The sequence below is a fragment of the Balaenoptera acutorostrata genome, chromosome 1 (genome assembly GCF_949987535.1).
Source record: "Balaenoptera acutorostrata chromosome 1, mBalAcu1.1, whole genome shotgun sequence".
Classification (NCBI taxonomy): Eukaryota; Metazoa; Chordata; class Mammalia; order Artiodactyla; family Balaenopteridae; genus Balaenoptera; species Balaenoptera acutorostrata.
This window is the reverse complement of record NC_080064.1, coordinates 81,861,724-81,881,484: the sequence shown is the minus strand read 5'-3', so window position 1 is coordinate 81,881,484 and position 19,761 is coordinate 81,861,724. Positions and strand designations below refer to the sequence as shown.

The following is a 19,761-nucleotide window of genomic DNA, read 5'->3' as shown; positions in this document are numbered from 1 at the left end:
TATCCCCATCTCATATAGTAATATTTATTCTAAAAAGATGAAAAAAGGACAGGCTGAGTAGGAAAGGGGCTATCGGTTGAGTCACAGATTCCCTGGGGGGCAGAAATATGAAAAGCTAAAGGGGATTTTCTGAGAAATGAGGAAATAAGAAATAAAATAATATGGGGACAGGAGACAGAAGTCTTAGGATCAGATGACCAAACAATAAGGAGATTCAGCTAGGGAAGATAAAGAATGTTCAAAGAGGGCCTATAGCAAAAGTTACAGAAAATTATGAGAAAACAAGATTTGAAAGGCAAAACCCAAGAGGTACCAGCTAACTTGGTGTCTATAGTGACCAAAGATTTTAAAAGAAGCCAAAAGGGCCCTAACTGGAAAGGTTTTTAGTTGTCAAGAGATCAAAAGGACCAAAGACTAGGAGAAAGATGGGTAGATCTAACTGTAGGGCTTAGGGAATAATGAAAGAGAAGGATTCAAGGTGAATGACAAAAGGAAACAGTGTTTACTGCTACAACCTTAAGACTGACTGCACAATGTGAAATATGCAATACGTCTAAGATGTGTGCAGTTTCATTTCTTGAATTCAATTAAGTTACTATTTTTATGGGTCACTGACCCTTGAAATACCTACACTACATCCAAAGTTAGGCAAGTCAAATAAAAGGACTAGCAAAGCTTTCAGTATTTTGGGCCACATGGGTGCCTCTATTAAAATCAAATACCAGAGGTATACTTTTATATGGAATAAACTTAGGAAATTTTGATGGTAGACTTTTAAATTTCATTTTCCATACTTTTTTCTGTTGCTGTTCCTTGTTATACATTTTGGAGAAGATGAGGCAATAGTTTGATACAAAAAGAAGTAGGACCTAACGTGTCCTCAGTAAGCAGCTGCTCATTAAGATAATACTTCCAGTTACTGGCTCAGAAAGCAAGATTCTGAGATTACTGCTGAGCCTGGGCCTCTGACTTGTCAACCAAAAAAGCTACTTCCCCTTTAGTATAATGAACTACAGAAGTACAGTTGAACAGTTATCTATGAGGGTTTATTAGCAGGCATAGGATATGGTGGGTGAGCAGAGATACTGATATTTTTTTTGCCAGTGACCAAAATATTTACAAATTTCATAAACTGGAAAGAACTTTCTAAAAAATTAATAAGATCTGTTTCACAAATTACCAATTCAACTGGAACACTGAATAGCAGAAATGACAAAAGATTTGTTCTTATGGTTGATAAAAAATTTATGTCAGGGCATTCAAGTAAAGTTATTTTCTGTGTTCTGATTTAACGAATCATGTGAGCTGTATCTCGTTGGGTGACACGGATGCTGGCTCACTGAAGCCTACTCTAATGCCTCCCAGCACAGCCTTCCGTGGGACAGTGAGGCCAGAATAACATGTCAGACTGAAGTAACATCAAAGAAAGAAAAGTAGGGCTGGAGATGCTATGAGGTTGGCTCATAACACTTCTTGACCTGTGAGTGTCCAGTAAGTATTCAATGTCCTATGGGCTTCAATGACCTAACAAGTACCAAGTAGCAACAGTAATGCAGTAATGAATGGCTTCAAAAGAAGACTTTTGCAATTCAAGCTGAAAAACACTACACTTACTAGATGGTTTTAACTCTATTGAAACACAGCCTTAGACACCACTAGTGATTTCTTAAAAGGTGAATGAGTATTAAATGTTTTATATATGCTTGTGTAGTATCTACTTTAGTTCCTTTAAATCTGTTTGATTTTAAAGATGCACATTAATTTGGAAAACAAAACTTTTCTGATGATATCACTGATAAAAATGCTGATGAAAAATGAAATAGCATTAGCTATATTGGTAAAAATACAGATGTAACATAATGAGGCCATTCAACATTAATAAAATGTACTGTTAAAAATGAAATTAAGGGACTAGCCTGCATATATCATATCCCACATGGAGATGTTCTTCTCTTTCAAATGATTACAAATAATATTTGAGAAGAAAAATGCCCTTAAAAGAAAAGATAGTAAAAAATATAAAGAGAATGATTACAACTTATCAAAATATAGCATATCACTTTACATGAAAGTTATTTTATCATATAGGAAAGGAAAATAGGCACAAAATAGAGGTATAATATTTTCCAAGAAAGTTTAGAAAATCAATGAATAACTTTGTTTTCCCCTAATCAAAATTCTTCATATTTAGTATTTAGAGTTAAAAATATGAAAGAGTACTTACAATGACAGCAACACCAAAGCAATTAATGTCCACTCTGCAGGTTTATGTATAATATTTCTGTTTGTTAATCTGAAAGACAGTGAGATAAAATTTACCCAAAGATTGTTAAATACATAACCTTTCCATTTTTAGATATAATCAGATTTATGATATCGTGTGTTAAAGAGCACTATTTTTTAATTCTTGTTATATTTGATAGAAAAGAGTCAATAGTATAATAATGTGGCTTGATATTCAGTATCTAATAATGGCCATCTCAAAAGGAAGTGTTCTAGCCCCACTTTTATATATTTATAACAATACTACTATTAGACAAGTTGGTGATATAGGAACAATATGGGAAACTGAATTGCATGGTTTATTAAAATACACAAACACATACACCTCCCTGTAACCATATCCTCTATGTTTTTCCCTAATCAAATGTTTTATTAAAGTTGACAAGGTAAGCAATTTCTGATTTTAATTTTAATTCACCTTTTGTACCTTTCTACCTTGTGCTAGGTTGGCAGCAGGCAATTAAGGGATGTCATAATCCATAATTTACAGAAATGAGAGTTGACTTAATAAATTGTAATACTAGGTCTTTATTCAAGAAAACTTAAGTTTTAAAAAATCAGAAGTATATTCTATCACTTAGCAGTTGATGACAATAAAATACATTGTAGTCATCTTATTTCTCAGAAAGCATTTTAAAAATATCATTTATAAATCAATTAAAAAAGCAGCCAACAACATCTGATAAAGGACTGTTATCCAAAATATCAAAGAAATCTTAAAACTTAACAATAGGAAAACAAACTGCCCAATTAAAAATTGGGTCCAATACTTCAACAGACACCTCATTAGAGAAGATATACAGATGGCAAATAAGCATATGAAAAGATGCTCCACATCATATGTCATCAGGGAGATGGAAATTAAAACAATGAGATATACCACACTATTAGAATGGCCAATATCCTGACCATCAACAAAACCAAATGCTGGCAAGGATGTGAAGTAAGAGGAACACTCATTCATTGCTGGTGGAAAAAAAAAAAAAAGGCACAGCAATTTTGGATGACAGTCTGGTATTTCTCACAAAACTAAACATACTCCTATCATATAATCCAGCAATCACACTCCTTGGTATTTATTTACCCAAAGGAGTCGAAAACTTATGCCCACACAAAAAGCTGCACATGAATGTTTATAGCAGCTCTACTAATATAACTGTCAAAAACTGGGAAGCAACCAAGATACTCTTTAGTAGGTAAATGGATAAACTGTGGTACATCCAGACACTAGAATATTATTCAGCCCTAAAAAGAAATGAGCTAGTGGGACTTCCCTGATGGTCTAGCGGTTAAGAATCCGCCTTCCGATGCACAGGACGTGGGTTTGATCCCTGGTTGGGGAACTAAGATCCCACATGTCACAGGGCAACTAAGCCCACGCGCCGCAACTACTGAGCCCGCGCACTCTGGAGCCCGCGCGCCACAACTAGAGAGAAGCCCATGTGCTGCAACGAAAGATCCCGCATGCCGCAACGAAGATCCCGAGTGCCAAAACTAAGACTTGATGCAGCCAAATAAATAAATAAATAACACCATAAAAAAAAAGGGCTATCAAGCCATTAAAAGACAAAGAGGTATTTTAAATGCGTATTATTTAAGTGAAATTTAAATGCATATTATTTAAGTGAAAGAAGCCAGTCTGAAAAGGCTACAAACTGTATGATTCCAAGTATATGACATTATGGGAAAGGTAAAATTATGGAGATAGTAAAAAGATCAGGGACTTCCCTAGTGGTCCAGTGGTTAAGATTCTGAGCTCCCAGAGCAGGGGGCCTGGGTTCGATCCCTGGTCGAGGAACTAGAACTGGCATGCCGCAACTAAGAGCCCTCATGCCTCAACTAAAAGATCCTGCATGCTGCAACTAAAGATCCTGCACGCGGCAACTAAGACCCGGCGCAGCCAAACAGCTAGCTAGCTAGATCAGTAGTTGCCAGGAGTTGTGAGGTAAGGGAGGATAGATGAATAGGTGGAGTGCAGAGGATTTTTAGGTCAGTGAAAATACTCTGTTACTATAATAATGGATAGATGTCATTATACATTTGTCCAAACCCATAGAATGCACAACACCAAGAGTGAACTATGGGGCTTCCCTGGTGGCGCAGTGGTTGAGAATCTGCCTGCCAATGCAGGGGACACGGGTTCGAGCCCTGGTCTGGGAAGATCCCACATGCCGCGGAGCAACTGGGCCCGTGAGCCACAACTACTGAGCCTGAGCGTCTGGAGCCTCTGCTCCGCAACGAGAGGCCGCAATAGTGAGAGGCCCGCGCACCGCGATGAAGAGTGGCCCCCACTCGCCGCAACTGGAGAAAGCCCTCACACAGAAACGAAGACCCAACACTGCCAAAAATAAAAATAATAAATAAATAATAAATAAAAAAAATTAAAAAAAAAAAGAGTGAACTATGGACTCTGGGTAATAATGATGTCATTAACATAGGTGCATCAATTATAGCAAATGTATGACTCTGGTGGGGGATGGTTTTAACGGGGAAGGCTACGTGTGTGGGGGAAGGGGGCATAAGGAAAATCTCTGTACCTTTCTCCCAATTTTGCTATGAACCTAAAACTGATTTTAAATAAAGTCTTTGGAAAAAAAACCAGCCAATAAATAAATTAGCAAAGGACATGAGCAGGCAATTTACAGAGGCGGAAAACTGAATGGCCAGTAAACATCTGAAAAGGAGCTCAATCTCACTATTAATCCTGGAAATTAATATAAAAATAATTCACTCCATTACATTGGCAAAAAGAAAAGATTAACAATACCAAGGGTTGGTAAGGACATGAAGAAATATTACTTTTAACACACTGTTGATGTGAGTAATCAAACAATTTAGCAATATCTAATAATACTGAAAATGCATATGAATAACTTCTAAATATAAACCTTAAACTCTCTCACTATGCATAAGGAAATGTATATGAAGATGTCTGATGTGACACTGCTTATAATATAAAAAATGATAAATCGTGGCATTTTTATAGAATACTAAATAGCTGTTAAAATGAATGAACTAAACTTACACATTTTGCTCATCATGATTTGAATGAGAGCAAGTATGGTATGACATTATTTATACAAATCAAGAACAGACAATATTCATATTTATGGACACAAATATATGTACTAAAAGTATAAAAACAAAGACTGGAAAGATATACATGAAATTCACAGTACTGGTTGCTTCTGGGAGGAAAGGAGAATGGACTGGGGAAGAGGACAAAGAGGACTTCATGTTTTAGGTCTTCTGCATTGGTGATTCCATCTGCCTGAATGATAGATAAGTTTTCTTATGTCACCTTTGCAGTAGGGTCTACCTGGGCCACACTATTAGTAAGTGCAACTCCCTCCACCTCCCAGCCCCAAACTCTTGACTTTCCTTATCCTGCTATATATTTTTCTTTATCCTCCTACCACCTACCACCTTCTAACATACAGTTATTGTTTATTATCTGTTTTGCCTGGGCTGAGGGCAGGAATCTTTGTGTTCTTCACATATTTATTCCAAGTGCCCAGAATAAGAGTCAGAAGAGATTCAATTAATTTTATCTGAATGAATGAACTTATAACATTTTATTTATTTTAATTAAAAATGTATGTCTTAATCAAATCTAATAAAATATTAAAATCTATTAATTCTGAGTGGAGAATATGTGTATCTTTGTTACATTACTCTGAATTTTTTCCATAGTTAAAATGTCTACAAATGTTTCCATAGTTAAAAGTCTATATGATATAAAAAGCAAGTACAGTATGGTGGTTAAAGAGTCTGACAGATATGGGTTCAATATTCAGATCTGTCATTAGTAGTGTTTTACATTGGACACATTCAATGGCTGTAAAACTTTTTTTTTTTTTTTAAATTTATTTATTTATGTTATTTTTGGCTGCATTGGGTCTTTGTTGCTGCGCACAGGCTTTCTCTAGTTGAGGCAAGCAGGGGCTACTCTTTGTTGTGGTGCGCGGGCTTCTCATTGCGGTGGCTTCTCTTGCTGCAGAGCACAGGCTCTAGGTGAGTGGGCTTCAGTAGTTGTGGCATGCGGGCTCAGTAGTTGTGGCTCTCAGGCTTAGTCACTCCGCGGCATGTGGGATCTTCCCGGACCAGGGCTCAAACCCGTGTCCTCTGCATTGGCAGGTGGGTTCTTAACCACTGTGCCACCAGGAAAGCCCACTGAAACTTTTTTTTTTTTAATTTAGTAAAATGGGGACAATAGTACTACCTACCTCACAGGGTTCTTGTGAGGATTAAACGTACAAACAACATCCATGTTGCCAAATCCAATGGACATTTCTCAGTTCCCACCTTAATCTACCAGGAGCATTTGACGCAGTTGATCACTCCCTTCTCCTTGGAACACTTTCTTCACTTGGTTTCCCCTCGCCTGATTCCCCTCCCCTCTGACCAGCACTCCTGAGATTTTGGATCACCCCAGGGCCTCTGCCCTTGTGTCTCTCCTCTCCTCTATATGTGCTCATTCCCTTGGTGATGTCATCCAATCTCATAGTTTTAAAGATTAGATAACTATGTGCTCACAACTCTTAAATTTATTATGTCTAGTCTGTACCTCTTTCTTGAATTACAGACTTCTATATCTAATGATCTACCTTCATTTCCACTTGAATGTCTGATAGGCATCTCAAAACTTTAGTATAGCCAAAATTGATTTCCTTATCTTCCCCCGCAAACTGGGTCCTCTTGCAGGTATCTCCATCTCAGTAAATGGCTACCCAATCCTTCTAGAATCCAGCTGCTCAAGCCAAAAATTTGGTGGGTAACCTCGACTCTCTTCATATCCCATGTCAAACCAGTCATCAAATCCTGATGGTTCTATTTTCAAAATAAAATCTTATCGCTTTTTATTACCTCCACTACTTTCACCTTGGTCAACATCATTTCTTGCCTAGATTACTGAAACAACATCCTAAACAGCATCTAAACGGTTTTCCTGCCTCTGACCATCTACTACAATTCTCAAATCAGCAGACAGAGTGATACTGCTAAAAATATATGTCAGATCACATCCTTCCCCTATTCAGAATCCACAAACTGCTCTCCATCTCACTCAGAGTAAAAGTCAAAGAATGACCATGGCTCCAAGGACTATATAACTATACTATAGCCATTCCCTGCCCTTTACTTCTCTGACCACATCTCTTTGTACCTTTGCCTCTGCTCATTTCTCCAGCCTCACCAGCATCCTTAATATTCTGTGAACATACCAGGCCTGCTTCTGCTTCAGGGCATTTGCACCTGTTGTCCCCTGTCTGATATATTTTCACAGATAGCAACATGGCTTGTTCCCTCACCAACTGTTAGGTCTTTATACAGATGGCACCTTCTCAATGAGGTCTTCCCTAACCAGCCTATTTAAAAATCACATCTTCCTCCTTAGTACCTTCCCTTTTTCCCTGCTTCTGGAGAGAAAAGGAGGAGAATGAACTGGGAAAGGGAAAAAGGTATATCATCGCATAATAACACACATATTGTCTTTAAAATTTTACATATCCTCTCCATTAGAATAGTTAATGAGAGAAGGAATTTTTTTCATTTTGTTCACTGTTTTATCTGTAGCAACTAAAACAGAATCTAGCACATAACCAAAAAAGGCCAAAGAAGGGTAAGCATGTAAGAAAAAAAAAAATGTCAAAAACAGTTAAATAGAATTTCCTTTTCTATATTCAAATCTCCCAAAGCCAAGACAAATTTAAGATTTCATGAATTTATTTACTCGTTCAGAAAAAAATCTAGTGACTGCCTGCTCTATACTACCATTTCAGGCATTGGGGAAAACACAAGATCTCTGCTTTCACTTCAAAGTACTTTAAGTGGCAGAACAGCAAAATTTTTACCTGCTATCATATTTCCCCTTTTGCTGAGCCAAAATAATTTCAAGCACAGATGCTAAATTATCATACTTAACTATTTTCTGAGTGATAATTCAAAAATTAAAACAGTAATATTTGATAGAAAACATTTTAAAAGCACAGTTTCAAAATATAATTGGAAATTCAATACAGATTTAGAAAAAATACATTGAGTCATCACTGATGAAATTTAAAAAGGACTTGTGTGTGAAAATACAATTTTAATTCAAATCATATTTAGAAAAATATCTTGCTTCAACAGTGACAACAGTGAATCATTACCAAGCAGCTTCTGATGGAACCACTATGACAGGTAAATCAATGTAACATTCCAGATAAATGACTATGATGCAATTCAGTGGAAAGCACAGCTCTATTCACTGGGGAAAGATTCTTCAAAGAGCTGAAAAAGCTGCTTCATGTTTACTTCTAACAGGCTCTCAAGTCTGGCTGAATATTAGGATCACCTGGGGGGCTTCTGAAAAACACTAATGTCTGAGCCCAACCCCAGCCAAATGAAACTCAATCTCTAGGGGTGGAGCCAGGCATCTGCAGTTATTAAAAGCTCCCCAGGTAATTCTGATGCACAACTGGCTTAAGAATCACTGTTCTACAAGTTCCTATTATTGATTATCATTTCAAAGAGAAAGATATGGTTATTTATGTCAACTCTCCCACCACCAGTATTGACTGAAAAGATCTCCCAACACTAGTCACTGTCATCAATACGGCGTTTTCCCAGAGACTTCACCTAGAAGACCTAGCCTGTGGACACATACCTGTTAAAATTGTCCTGCCACAATCTGAAGACCCCAAAACGCGTTATCTTACCAGAGGTCTTTCTGTACTGTAACTGACATTTTGCTAAAAAGCAGCAAAGTCAACTTAAGCAATTTTTATTAAAGCTATAGACTTTGACTTGCAGGTACTAAAGAGTAAATATTTTCAAAAATAACTTAACAACAACGTTTTTATATATAGCATCCACTACACCAAAACAAAGAAGAATTTTTTGGCTTATTTCTGCAGAACTTGTTGAATTTCAAACATATATAAAAATAGAACATAAAATCAACTCCCATATAGCTATCACAACTTTGACAATTATCAACTCCTGGTCAATCATGTTTCATCTATACAAACTCATATTCAACATCACCCTAACCTGGATAATTATGAAGCAAATCCCACACATCATATTGTTTCATCTAGGCTTTATTTTAATTTGGTGTAAATAATGCAGAAAGTAACTTGAAAAAACTTATACTTACATAGTAAGAATGACAGAAAAAGGTGATAAAGTAACAGTTTATAAATATAAAAGGAAAATGACATTTGAGTCTCCTCATTTCTGCAGTCTGTTGGCTACCTCTTACTAAACTAAAGAACACTGTGCCTCTTGTCTTGGCTTGCTTATGTGTCACAGAAGGCACAGGTAACAGAATCCTCTCAAGTAGAGTTCTTACTTGGGGTCTAGAGTGGTGATATATGAAATTACTTTTTTTTAAGAGAAAATCTTTAATACTAATAATTACCGAGACAACCAATAGATTCCTTAAAACAATTTTTTTTTCAGGGGCTTCCCTGGTGGCGCGATGGTTAAGAATTCACCTGCCAGGGCTTCCCTGGTGGCGCAGTGGTTAAGAATCCACCTGCCAATGCAGGGGACACGGGTTCGAGCCCTGGTCTTGGAAGATCCCACATGCCACAGAGCAACTAGGCCTGTGTGCCACAACTACTGAGCCTGCACTCTAGAGCCCGCATGCCACAACTACTGAGCCTGCGAGCCATAACTACTGAAGCCCATGCGCCTAGAGCCTGTGCTCCACAACAAGAGAAACCACTGCAGTTAGAAGCCCGCGCACCACAATGAAGAGTAGCACCCTCTCGCTGCCACTAGAGAAACAATAAATTTATCAAAAAAAAAAAAAAAGAATCCACCTGCCAATGCAGGGGACACGGGTTTGAGCCCTGGTCCGGGAAGATCCCACATGCCATGGAGCTACTAAGCCCATGTGCCACAACTACTGAGCCTGCGCTCTAGAGCCCATGAGCCACAACCACTGAGCCCACGCACCTACAGCCCATGCTATGCAACAAGAGAAGCCACCACAATGAGAAGCCCATGCACCGCAATAAAGTGTAGCCCCCACTTGCCACAACTAGAGAAAGCCCACACCCAGCAAAGAAGACCCAATGCAGCCAAAAATAAATAAATAAAATAAATTTATAAAAAAAATTTTTTTTCAGCTTTACTGAGGTATAATTGACACATAGTAATTTTATATATTTAAGGTACACAAGTTGATGTTTTGATATATGTATACGATGTGAAATGACCACCACAATCAAGCTAATTAACATTTCTATCATATAGTTACCATTTTCTTCCTTCCTTCCTTCCTTCCTTCTCCTTCCTTCCTTCCTTCCTCCCTCCCTCCCTCCCTCCCTCTCTTTCTTTCTTTCTTTCTGGTGAGGCCACTTAAGATCTATCCTCTCGACTTAGATTTGGGGTCTAAACCCAACTACTAGTTGTGTGATTTGAGATTACTTAATCTCTCATCTCTCATCTGTAAAATGAGGATAATACCACTATTTTTTGGAAATTAAATGTGTAGAGTGCCAAGCACAGTCCGGTAGATAATAAGTACTATATTGAATACACGTATTGACATGGACTAAACATTATTACCAGGGCTGCTTCAAAAGACCAAAATAACAAATAGCCTGGACAATGAGTGGTTTCCAACCTGAAATACCTAAATTTCTAGGGCACATGAAAGTAATAATGTGGCAATCTTGCAGTTGTAGCCATTTTTTTCCAATGGGTTTCTAGTAAGTTCTGAGAACCTCAGAATAGTTAAAAAAAAAAGAAAGAAAACATACAATTAGATAGAAAAACAGCTTTAGAAAATATAGGCAGAGTAAGTTGAATCACTTGTTCATCTATTCTAAATGAGTGGGGTAAAAAATGAAGTACAAAATTCATATTTGTAGTTCAAGATCAAAGGCTTTATTCTAATATTTCATCTAATGTGTCTTCAGTGACTTTACCAGTTTGCTCAGAATGGTGATTAAATAAACACTGTCTGCAAGAAATTGAGTAACAAGTCTTTTAAAAATCAGTGAAACAGAGTAGCACCTGGTCTTCATCTTCCCTCAGCTAACCTTTCTTTATATGATATTTACTTCCTAATAAATCCTGAACAGATCCTAAACTTCAGTGCTTCCACACTGTGCATATCTATTCAAACTGTATCATCAGTGTAGACAGTTGAAAAACACTTCTGTTTTCTTTTGGATGCATGGTTTTGTGACAGGTATACGACCCAGACCTAAAAAACAAGTGTCTCTCTCTTCCTAACTAAATAGAAATGCAAAGAAGTTCAGCTTTGGTCTTGGTATTTGGCCCAAACCCTCCTTTTAGCAAAGCATTTAGTCAGTCTTCCAAAGGCCTAGGCCAATCTGAGCATCATTTCTGGCATTCTTAAACTTGTGTGTGATCAATGATCTTGTGATTGCATAGTTACCATGACATCCAATGAGTGTAACAATGTCAGTAATTAGCACAATCATGTCATTCAGATTTATTGTTATTCCCTGAACATTCACTTTCAAATATAAACATTCTAGATGAAATGGAGTGAAAATGTTCTTATGTGCTTGTTTTATCAGTCAATATAAGAGTAAAATGCTGTAGTAATTAATGTGGCTTATGAAAACTAAATTTTATGCATAAAAGAATTAGTAAATATTTTCAGTTATTTAGCAAAATAGATTGACAGTTAATACAAATATGTCATACATTAAATAGATAACTTCCTCAAGAACACTATACCTTGGAAAAAATGTTTATAAAAATTCAAATAATGTAAGACAAAATAATAGAGATTAGATTTATCATAATTCAGTCTTTGCAGAACTGTATCATGTACTATCATTCATAACATTAAAGAAAATAACATTTAAGAGGTGTATTTAAATTTCAGTTATTTACTTCCATTTAAGTCATAAAATTTTCAAGAAAACATCCTATTGGGGAATTCTTCACACCTTGTGATGATGAATTAAAAACAATGTTACCTCATAATACCATGGGATGGAAAAATACCTAAACTATGTAAATAACAGATGGGCAATAATTCAAATATAATCTCTAATCAAAATAATTTTTAAGATGTTAAGACAAACCTTTTAGAGAAAATTAGGGTACCCCAAACACATTTTGTTTAGTAAAACATCACAGTAAACAACTCTACAAGAATGTCTTAATATAGTCTTAGGTCTATGAAGGCTGAAGATTCAAACATAAAGTGTTACAATCAATCCTTTTCAGTAGCTGAAGATGAAGAATTTTTGAGACATGCCTAAACTTTGAATCCTAGTTCCTATTAAAATAATTTATTGGAAAACATTTTCCTGAATTACTTTGTGGCACTCAAAAAGGTTAGTGATGTTTTCAAATGTGCTGGTTGAAAGTGTATATCTATTTGGTATTACCTATGTACAATACAGGGACTCCAAGAGAAATCTAATTGCTGACAGTGCCAAGAAATTGTTCCCGTATTATAATTGTAAACTTTAAAAATCTTACTACTATTGTTGGCAGCAAACTATAATAATTATTGATTTTTTGGATGAAATGATTCTTTTACCCTAGAAGTTCATCCTATGTTGGTGCTATCTGGCTTTAGCCACAGACAAATATTAATTTAACTTTGGGTCACTGGCATTGGGCCAAAATGTGTATTTGGTACACCTCTACTAATAACGTATTTAGAGGCCTATCTCTATGCTTCTTAGTAGAGAACCTTGTCTTAGCCTGTTGAATATTTTTACCTTGATAGTTGCAGAAAAATCCCAACTGCTCCACTTCGTAATTGATATTCTCTATTCTTCCTGTCCTGGTCTTATCACTTTAAGTCTGTTCCACACTACTCAAAGCCAAATTATCCACTGTTTTGCACTGCTATCTGTGCTCACCTTGTCTTCTCACAGGAGTTCTTCCTCGAGGGTGGGCATTAATCTTCTTCTGTATTGTCCATAGTGCTGGTCATCTGATATATATTTACTAATTCACTAAAATCCAAGATGTCACTGACTAACCACCTTTGTGTCTCAGATATTCTCCTTCTTAATTTTAGGCTATTCCATAAATAAACTATCCAAAACTAAACATATCAAGGTTTGAGCAAATAAGGGGTTGCATTTAACAAAAGATATAAGCTGGAGGGGGAGGGACAAATTGGGAGATTGGGATTGACATATACACACTACTACATATAAAACAGATAACTAATAAGGACCTTCCTACTGTATAGCACAGGGATGGGAAAAGAATCTAAAAAAGAGTGGATATATGTAAACGTATAACTGATTCACTTTGCTGTACACCTGAAACTAACACTGTAAATCAACTACAATAAAAATTAAACAAAAACAAAAGAAAACAAAAGATATAAGTAATGTTGTTTACTGGAAGAGAAAATAAAACAGTATTTAGATTTAAGACAATGAAGGTAACTCATTTACTTTCTTCATGCCTTAGTCTACTATGGATTCTGCAAGGCAATTACATAAAGTCAAAATAACTGAGAAGGAAAATCCTAATATTAACACTAACCTGAAAGTTCGGACAAGATTTTTAAGTTGTGCGTAAACATCTCCTAATGTAATCTGAAGAGGCCCCAAAAGTCCAGGCAATCTGAAAATAAAAAATTATATTTCCTTTAAAATATAATTATATAGATACATTTCTGGGGGTCTTGCCTAAGTCTGGATTTTCCATAGGGAACCACTGAGGTAGAGACAATTAAGCGAGGTTATAACTGGTAAGAAGTCATAAAGAAATATTTCAAAATAACTCCACACTCTATTTTGTAGCCTATGCTACAGAATGAGGCACTGAAATGCAAAAATATCATTTTGGCTGCCATCTATATTCTTGTCTCTAGTATTTCTTACCTTTTTACTTTCAAATATTAAATAAATGGAAAGAACACAGGCCAGAAGAACTGCCCTCCAAATGGTCCAATATGGGAGTGTGGCATATTTCTTATTGCATCCTTATGGTAAGAGTAAACATTGGTACATTTCTAGAGAGCAATTTGACAATATATACTAATATTTTAAATGTGGACACTTTTTGACCCAATAGTTTTACTATGAAAAAATTTATCCTAAAGAAATAATCAAACATAAAAAAGATGGTTATTGGAGAAATATTTTTAGTAGTGAAAAACTGGTAACAAATGTCCATCAATAGGTGGTTAAATAAATTATGATATAACCATATAATAATAAAATCTTTAAAATAATAATATAAATCTATCTTTTTTAATGTAGAAAGATATTCATGATAAATGTTAAGTGAAAAATGCATATGTAGTATTGTTCCATTTTTATAAAAACATACATGTTATAATGCAATTGCATATCACACATAGTATATATTGAACATATGTCATTCTCTCTAGGTTTAGACTATACCAGAGGGAACCAAAAGGGAATGAATATACACACACCATCTATACCACATATATGTCAGGGATAAACATCAAAATATTAATAGTTACTGTTGAGTGGTGGGATTACAGGTGATTTTCGCTTCCTTATTTATATCACTTTCTACAGCCTAAATCTTCTGGAATGAACACGTATTACTTTTTTAAAAAACTTATTATAAAAGTTTAAAACACGTTTCAAAATAGAGACAGTAACAATAATAACCCCATATTTCTAGTCCCAGATTCAACCTCCCTATATTTTGTTACATTTGCTTCATTTTTCCTTCCTTCTTTTTTTTTTTGCAATATCTTAAAGTAAATCCCTGACATCATGTCATTTGACCCCTAAATTATTCCTTATTTATCTCTAAATACAAGTGCATTTTCGTATATAATCATAATAAAACCATCACACCTAACCAAATTAACAATAATTCCTTAATATCATCTAATACTCAGTGCATATTTCATGTTCTTTGATTCTCTAAAAGTTTTTTGTACAGTTGGTGCTACTTTTACAATGAGAAAAAACTCAACTGCTTTCATAAACAACCAACCAAAAAAATCCCTATGTCACTATAATTATTTTGTTTCCAGTGTTCTTTGTGCTTCTTCTTAAATTATTCCACCACTTCTCAAATTTAGTTCTTGCCCTAAAATCGATAACTTGGTCTTCTAGCAGGGTTCCTTTTGGTATCTTCTGTTGTAGCCAAAACCCATAAGGAACAGAATTCCTTCAATGACATGCCTATGTGGTCTTAAATTTAAAACTGGGTACTTTCATTAGATAAAAAGTCTAGAAAACTATTTCCACATAAATCCCTACCTACTAATTACATGCTAGTATAGTTAATCTATCCCAACTTTCAAAACCTATGTAACTAAAATCAAGGACTGATATTTTCTTATCCTATGAATCAGACAGATGGTGACTTACACTGTTGTCTAAAATAATATTTAACTGAAACAAACGTACAAGTATAAAGAGCAGGTAAAAGACAAAACAGATTTATTATATCTGAAGAGTCTAACACATAACAGGCATTCAATAAATATTAATTTGAACACTTATTTAACATGTAAAATTTAGAGAAGTAAGCTGTTCAAAATACTATGGCTTCTAGAAAATAGGCTTTTCTTATTTTTGAACTACTACAAAATTAGACCTCTCCACATGCACAGGACCTTAAATAATGACTGAAAACACCTTTCTGTCTTTTCTGCTGAAGAAAAAAAATGCTGGTTGAAAAGTTCAAGACAGCCGTCACACCTCTGAAAAAAAGGTTTTCAAGCTCCTTTTGAAAGAGAAACCAAGATTGCAATTTTCAAATGTCATTTATCACTGGGCTAATTACAAGAACAACAACTTCCACTACGGGAAGCTTAAAACTAAAGTGCAAAACTCAAGTTGCTGAGTGTGAAATGGTTCTATGAATATGTATACAGAATAAGTCAATAAACCGTTAATCCTTTATAAAATCTTATTTACACGTGAAACTGACGTGACACATTTACCACAAATCAGTATTTAAATGGGTCTAGCTCTGATATTTTTTCCCAGACTTCACTAGATTATTAAATGGGAGTGAGGTAGTTTGGTTTTCTACTCCCATAATTTCAACCTTCCTCTTTATTACATGTCTCTATGTCTTCTACACAAAACAATTTCAATATCCTTTGGCAGGACATCTTAAAAATCTAAATTTCTCAGGTGACGAAATCCATGTAAACTTTACACATTATTCTTCTGTTCAAAATTCAAGGATTACACCAATAAGTTATGAACCCACAAATACCAAATTAATTTTTAAATATTATAAACATGGAATGATAATTACATACTTACACTTTACTCAATTTTTCAAGTACGATGCGTTTTCTAATCTGGTTCTGAGAACTTGAATCTATCAGTGGAAAGGTGGGATCATGCTGAATCACAGTTTCAAACAAAGCAAAATAAAATCATAAATTTACATTCTTTCTTTGATAAGAACAACAAACATTAAAACACAAAAAGTTTATACCTGTGGTATGGTAGAATAAAAATTAGACTTCAGAATTAGAATATTTAAATTTGAGTATCGGCTCAGTCAGTAGGCTGGTATGAACTTGCTTGAGTCATCTGCCCTCTTTTGAGAACATTTTCTCATCTGTATAATAGGGATACTAATACCTTCTTTATTAAATGAGAAAATGTATATAAAAAGACTTTGTAAAATGCTAAATGCTATATAAATGTAGGAGATTAAAGGACTAAAATTATCAAATACTATAAATGTATTATGGGAAATTCCACTTCTAGAAATGGCAAACAAGATAATTCAAACCACTTCTGCTGCTGACAAAAACTGAAAAAACTGGGAAAAAACCCACGATTGTTTGAAAGCATCAGAGTGCTAATAAGGTAGTAAAGAATTATGGTCTGAGATTCTGGAGAAAGTAATTCCAGAGAAGGCACTGACTAATTCCAGAAGAGGCAATTTAGATAATGAGAACCTGAGCATCAGAGTTCAGGGCATGCCAAGAAGAAAGAGGTACTGTCAACCTACCCCAAACTTGAGACCAGGACTTAGAAGGACCATACTCCAGGAGTAAGAATGAAGAGGAAACGGACTGGCTCTTGCAGGGACTGAAGCCCAGCTTCAAATCACCTTAATCACTGATTGGATTAAAGTGATTTGGGGGGACTTCCCTGGTGGTCCAGTGGGTAAGACTCTGCACTCCCAATGAAGGGGGCCCGGGTTCAATTCCTGGTCAGGGAACTAGACCAGCAAATCATCTGCCAGAAGCAAACACAAATCTGTTCTAGAGGAAGATAACATCAGCCTGGGTTTCAAGTTCTCTCTAATTTTTATTATGCAATGTTTGCCACATAATAAAACAATAAGAAAACAAGACAATATGATCAAAATCTGAAACATTAGCTCATAGAAATCAACCCCTAGGAAATCCATGTAATGAAGTTATCAACCTTATTTAGAATAACTATGCTGAATATATTCAAAGAAAAATAACAAGATGGAAAATTTTAGCAGAGAACTGGAAGCTATATAAAAAAACCAAACAAAACTCCTAGTAACTGAAAAATACAGTACTTAAAAGAACTCAATGGATAGATTTAATAACATAGTAGAAAAGACTGAACAGAGAATACTGATTTGGAAAATATCCAGAATGAAGCAGACACACACCCCTCTCCTCCCACCCCCCAGCTTGGGGTAATGCAAAGCACAAGAGAATATAAAAAACAGAATATACAGTGAAAAAGACTAACGTATCTGCAATTGGAGTACCAGGTAGAGAGGAAAGGGAGAATGGGACAGAAGCAATACCTGAAGAGATAATAACTGAGAATATTCCAAAACTGATAAAAAAAACATCAAGTCACAGATTTAAGTATACAACAGCCAAAAGAATAAATACAAATATAATCACACCTAGGCAAAGCATTCTAAAATTGATGGTAACCAAAGACAAAAAAAAAAAAAAATCTTAAAAGTAGCTAAAGGAAGAAACAGTATTTTCAAATAAGAGAAATAAATGGAAGCCAAAAGACAATGAATATGTATTTTCAATGGGCCACAAGAAAATAACTAGTAATTTAGAATTAATTTAGAATTCAATGTCCAGGAAAACATCTTTCAAAAGTGAAAGTAAAATAAAAGAATGTCCTGACAAAACTGAGAAGATTCATCATTAGCATACTGGCACTAATGGAAATAAAGGATATTCTTCAGGCCCAAGGCGAACGATCCCAGATGAAAGAATGGAGATGCACGAAGGCATGAAGAACAGTAAAAGAGTAATTAATTGGATAAATCCAACTTAATACTGACTATAAACAATCTTGTAGGATTTAAAAATACAGAGAGAATAAAAGTACACAACAACAGAGCACGTTAAGTCAAGATGGGGTAAATGGAATTAAAGTTTCTAAGGTACTAATTGTCCAGGAAGCAATAAAAGTATTAACTTATATTAGATTTTAATAAGACACAGATTCGGTTTTTAATCTTTAGGGAAACCAATTAATGATCAGTAAAAGAATGTATAAAAACTAGCTAACAGAGGGCAAAAAATGGAATAATGATATCTGATCCAAAGAAAGCAAGAAAGGAGAGAAGAACACAGAACAGGTGGGACATGCAGAAAGCAACAAGTGAGATGCTAGATTTAAACCCAAATATATCAATTGTGACACTAAATGTAAATGGACTAAATTCTCCACATAAAGGACAAAGATTGTCAACCTAGATTTAAAAAAAAAAGATAGACCTTGAAAATACTAATAAAAGAATGCAAGTGTCAGGAAAGTAGATCTTGTAAAGCCAAAAATAAATAAATAAATAAATAAATAAATAAAATCAATGGAGAGCAAAGTCACTCCGTATGCTAAGAGGTTAGATTTACCAGGAAGACATAACAATCTCACATTTGCACCCAAGATCATGGTCTCAAAATATTAAAAGTAAAATTCACAAAACTAAAAGGAAAAATAATCAATTTATAATTATGCTGAGAGATTTTAACTCACCTTGCCCATCTCTCTCAGTAACTTAAGGAATGAGCACACAAACAAACAAAACAAAAAAGAAAGAAGGAAAAAAAGAAAGAGAAGAAAAGAAAAGAAAAAGAAAAATCAACAGTGCTTTAACGTGCACACATTTCCCCAGAGAGAAACAATGAAATCTGACCGATACTCCTCACCATAAACAAAAATCAATTCCAGATGAATTACAGATCTAAATGTTAAAGGAAAAACAAAGCTTCTAGAAGATGAAATAACCTGGGCTAAGTGAAGATTTCTTAAAGAAGTCACTAAAGGGAACCATTAGTAAACTGGACTCAAGACACCATTAATGAGAGTGAAAAGGCAAGTCTCAGAGTGGAAGATATTTGTAATACACAAAAATGGGCTTGAATCCTGAATACATAAAGAATTCCTGATATTCCAATAGATAAATGGAAAAAAAGACTTGAACAGGCACTTCACAAAAGAGACTATCCAAATGGTTCATAAGCAGGTGAAACAGTGCTCAACTCATTAATCATCAGAGAAATGTATTATAACCTAAAATCAGTACCATCAGAATAGTGAAAATAAC

General features: G+C 35.1%; 1 protein-coding gene across 4 annotated transcripts in view; it reads right to left on the bottom strand.

Moving 5' to 3' along the window:
* The window catches only part of RPAP2 (RNA polymerase II associated protein 2), an 86,282-nt gene that overhangs the window by 35,138 nt on the left and 31,383 nt on the right, over window positions 1–19,761 (bottom strand). For all 4 annotated transcript variants that reach the window (XR_003622215.2, XM_028163379.2, XM_057528411.1 and 1 more), the window contains 3 exons: window positions 16,503–16,585; window positions 13,774–13,854; window positions 2,225–2,293 (listed from right to left, as the gene is read on the bottom strand). Coding sequence is in view for 3 of the 4 variants with exons in the window: in XM_028163379.2 (XP_028019180.1) it covers window positions 2,225–2,293; window positions 13,774–13,854; window positions 16,503–16,585 (233 nt within the window). In the remaining variant the exon portion in view is untranslated. The remainder of the gene's footprint in view (window positions 1–2,224; window positions 2,294–13,773; window positions 13,855–16,502; window positions 16,586–19,761) is intronic.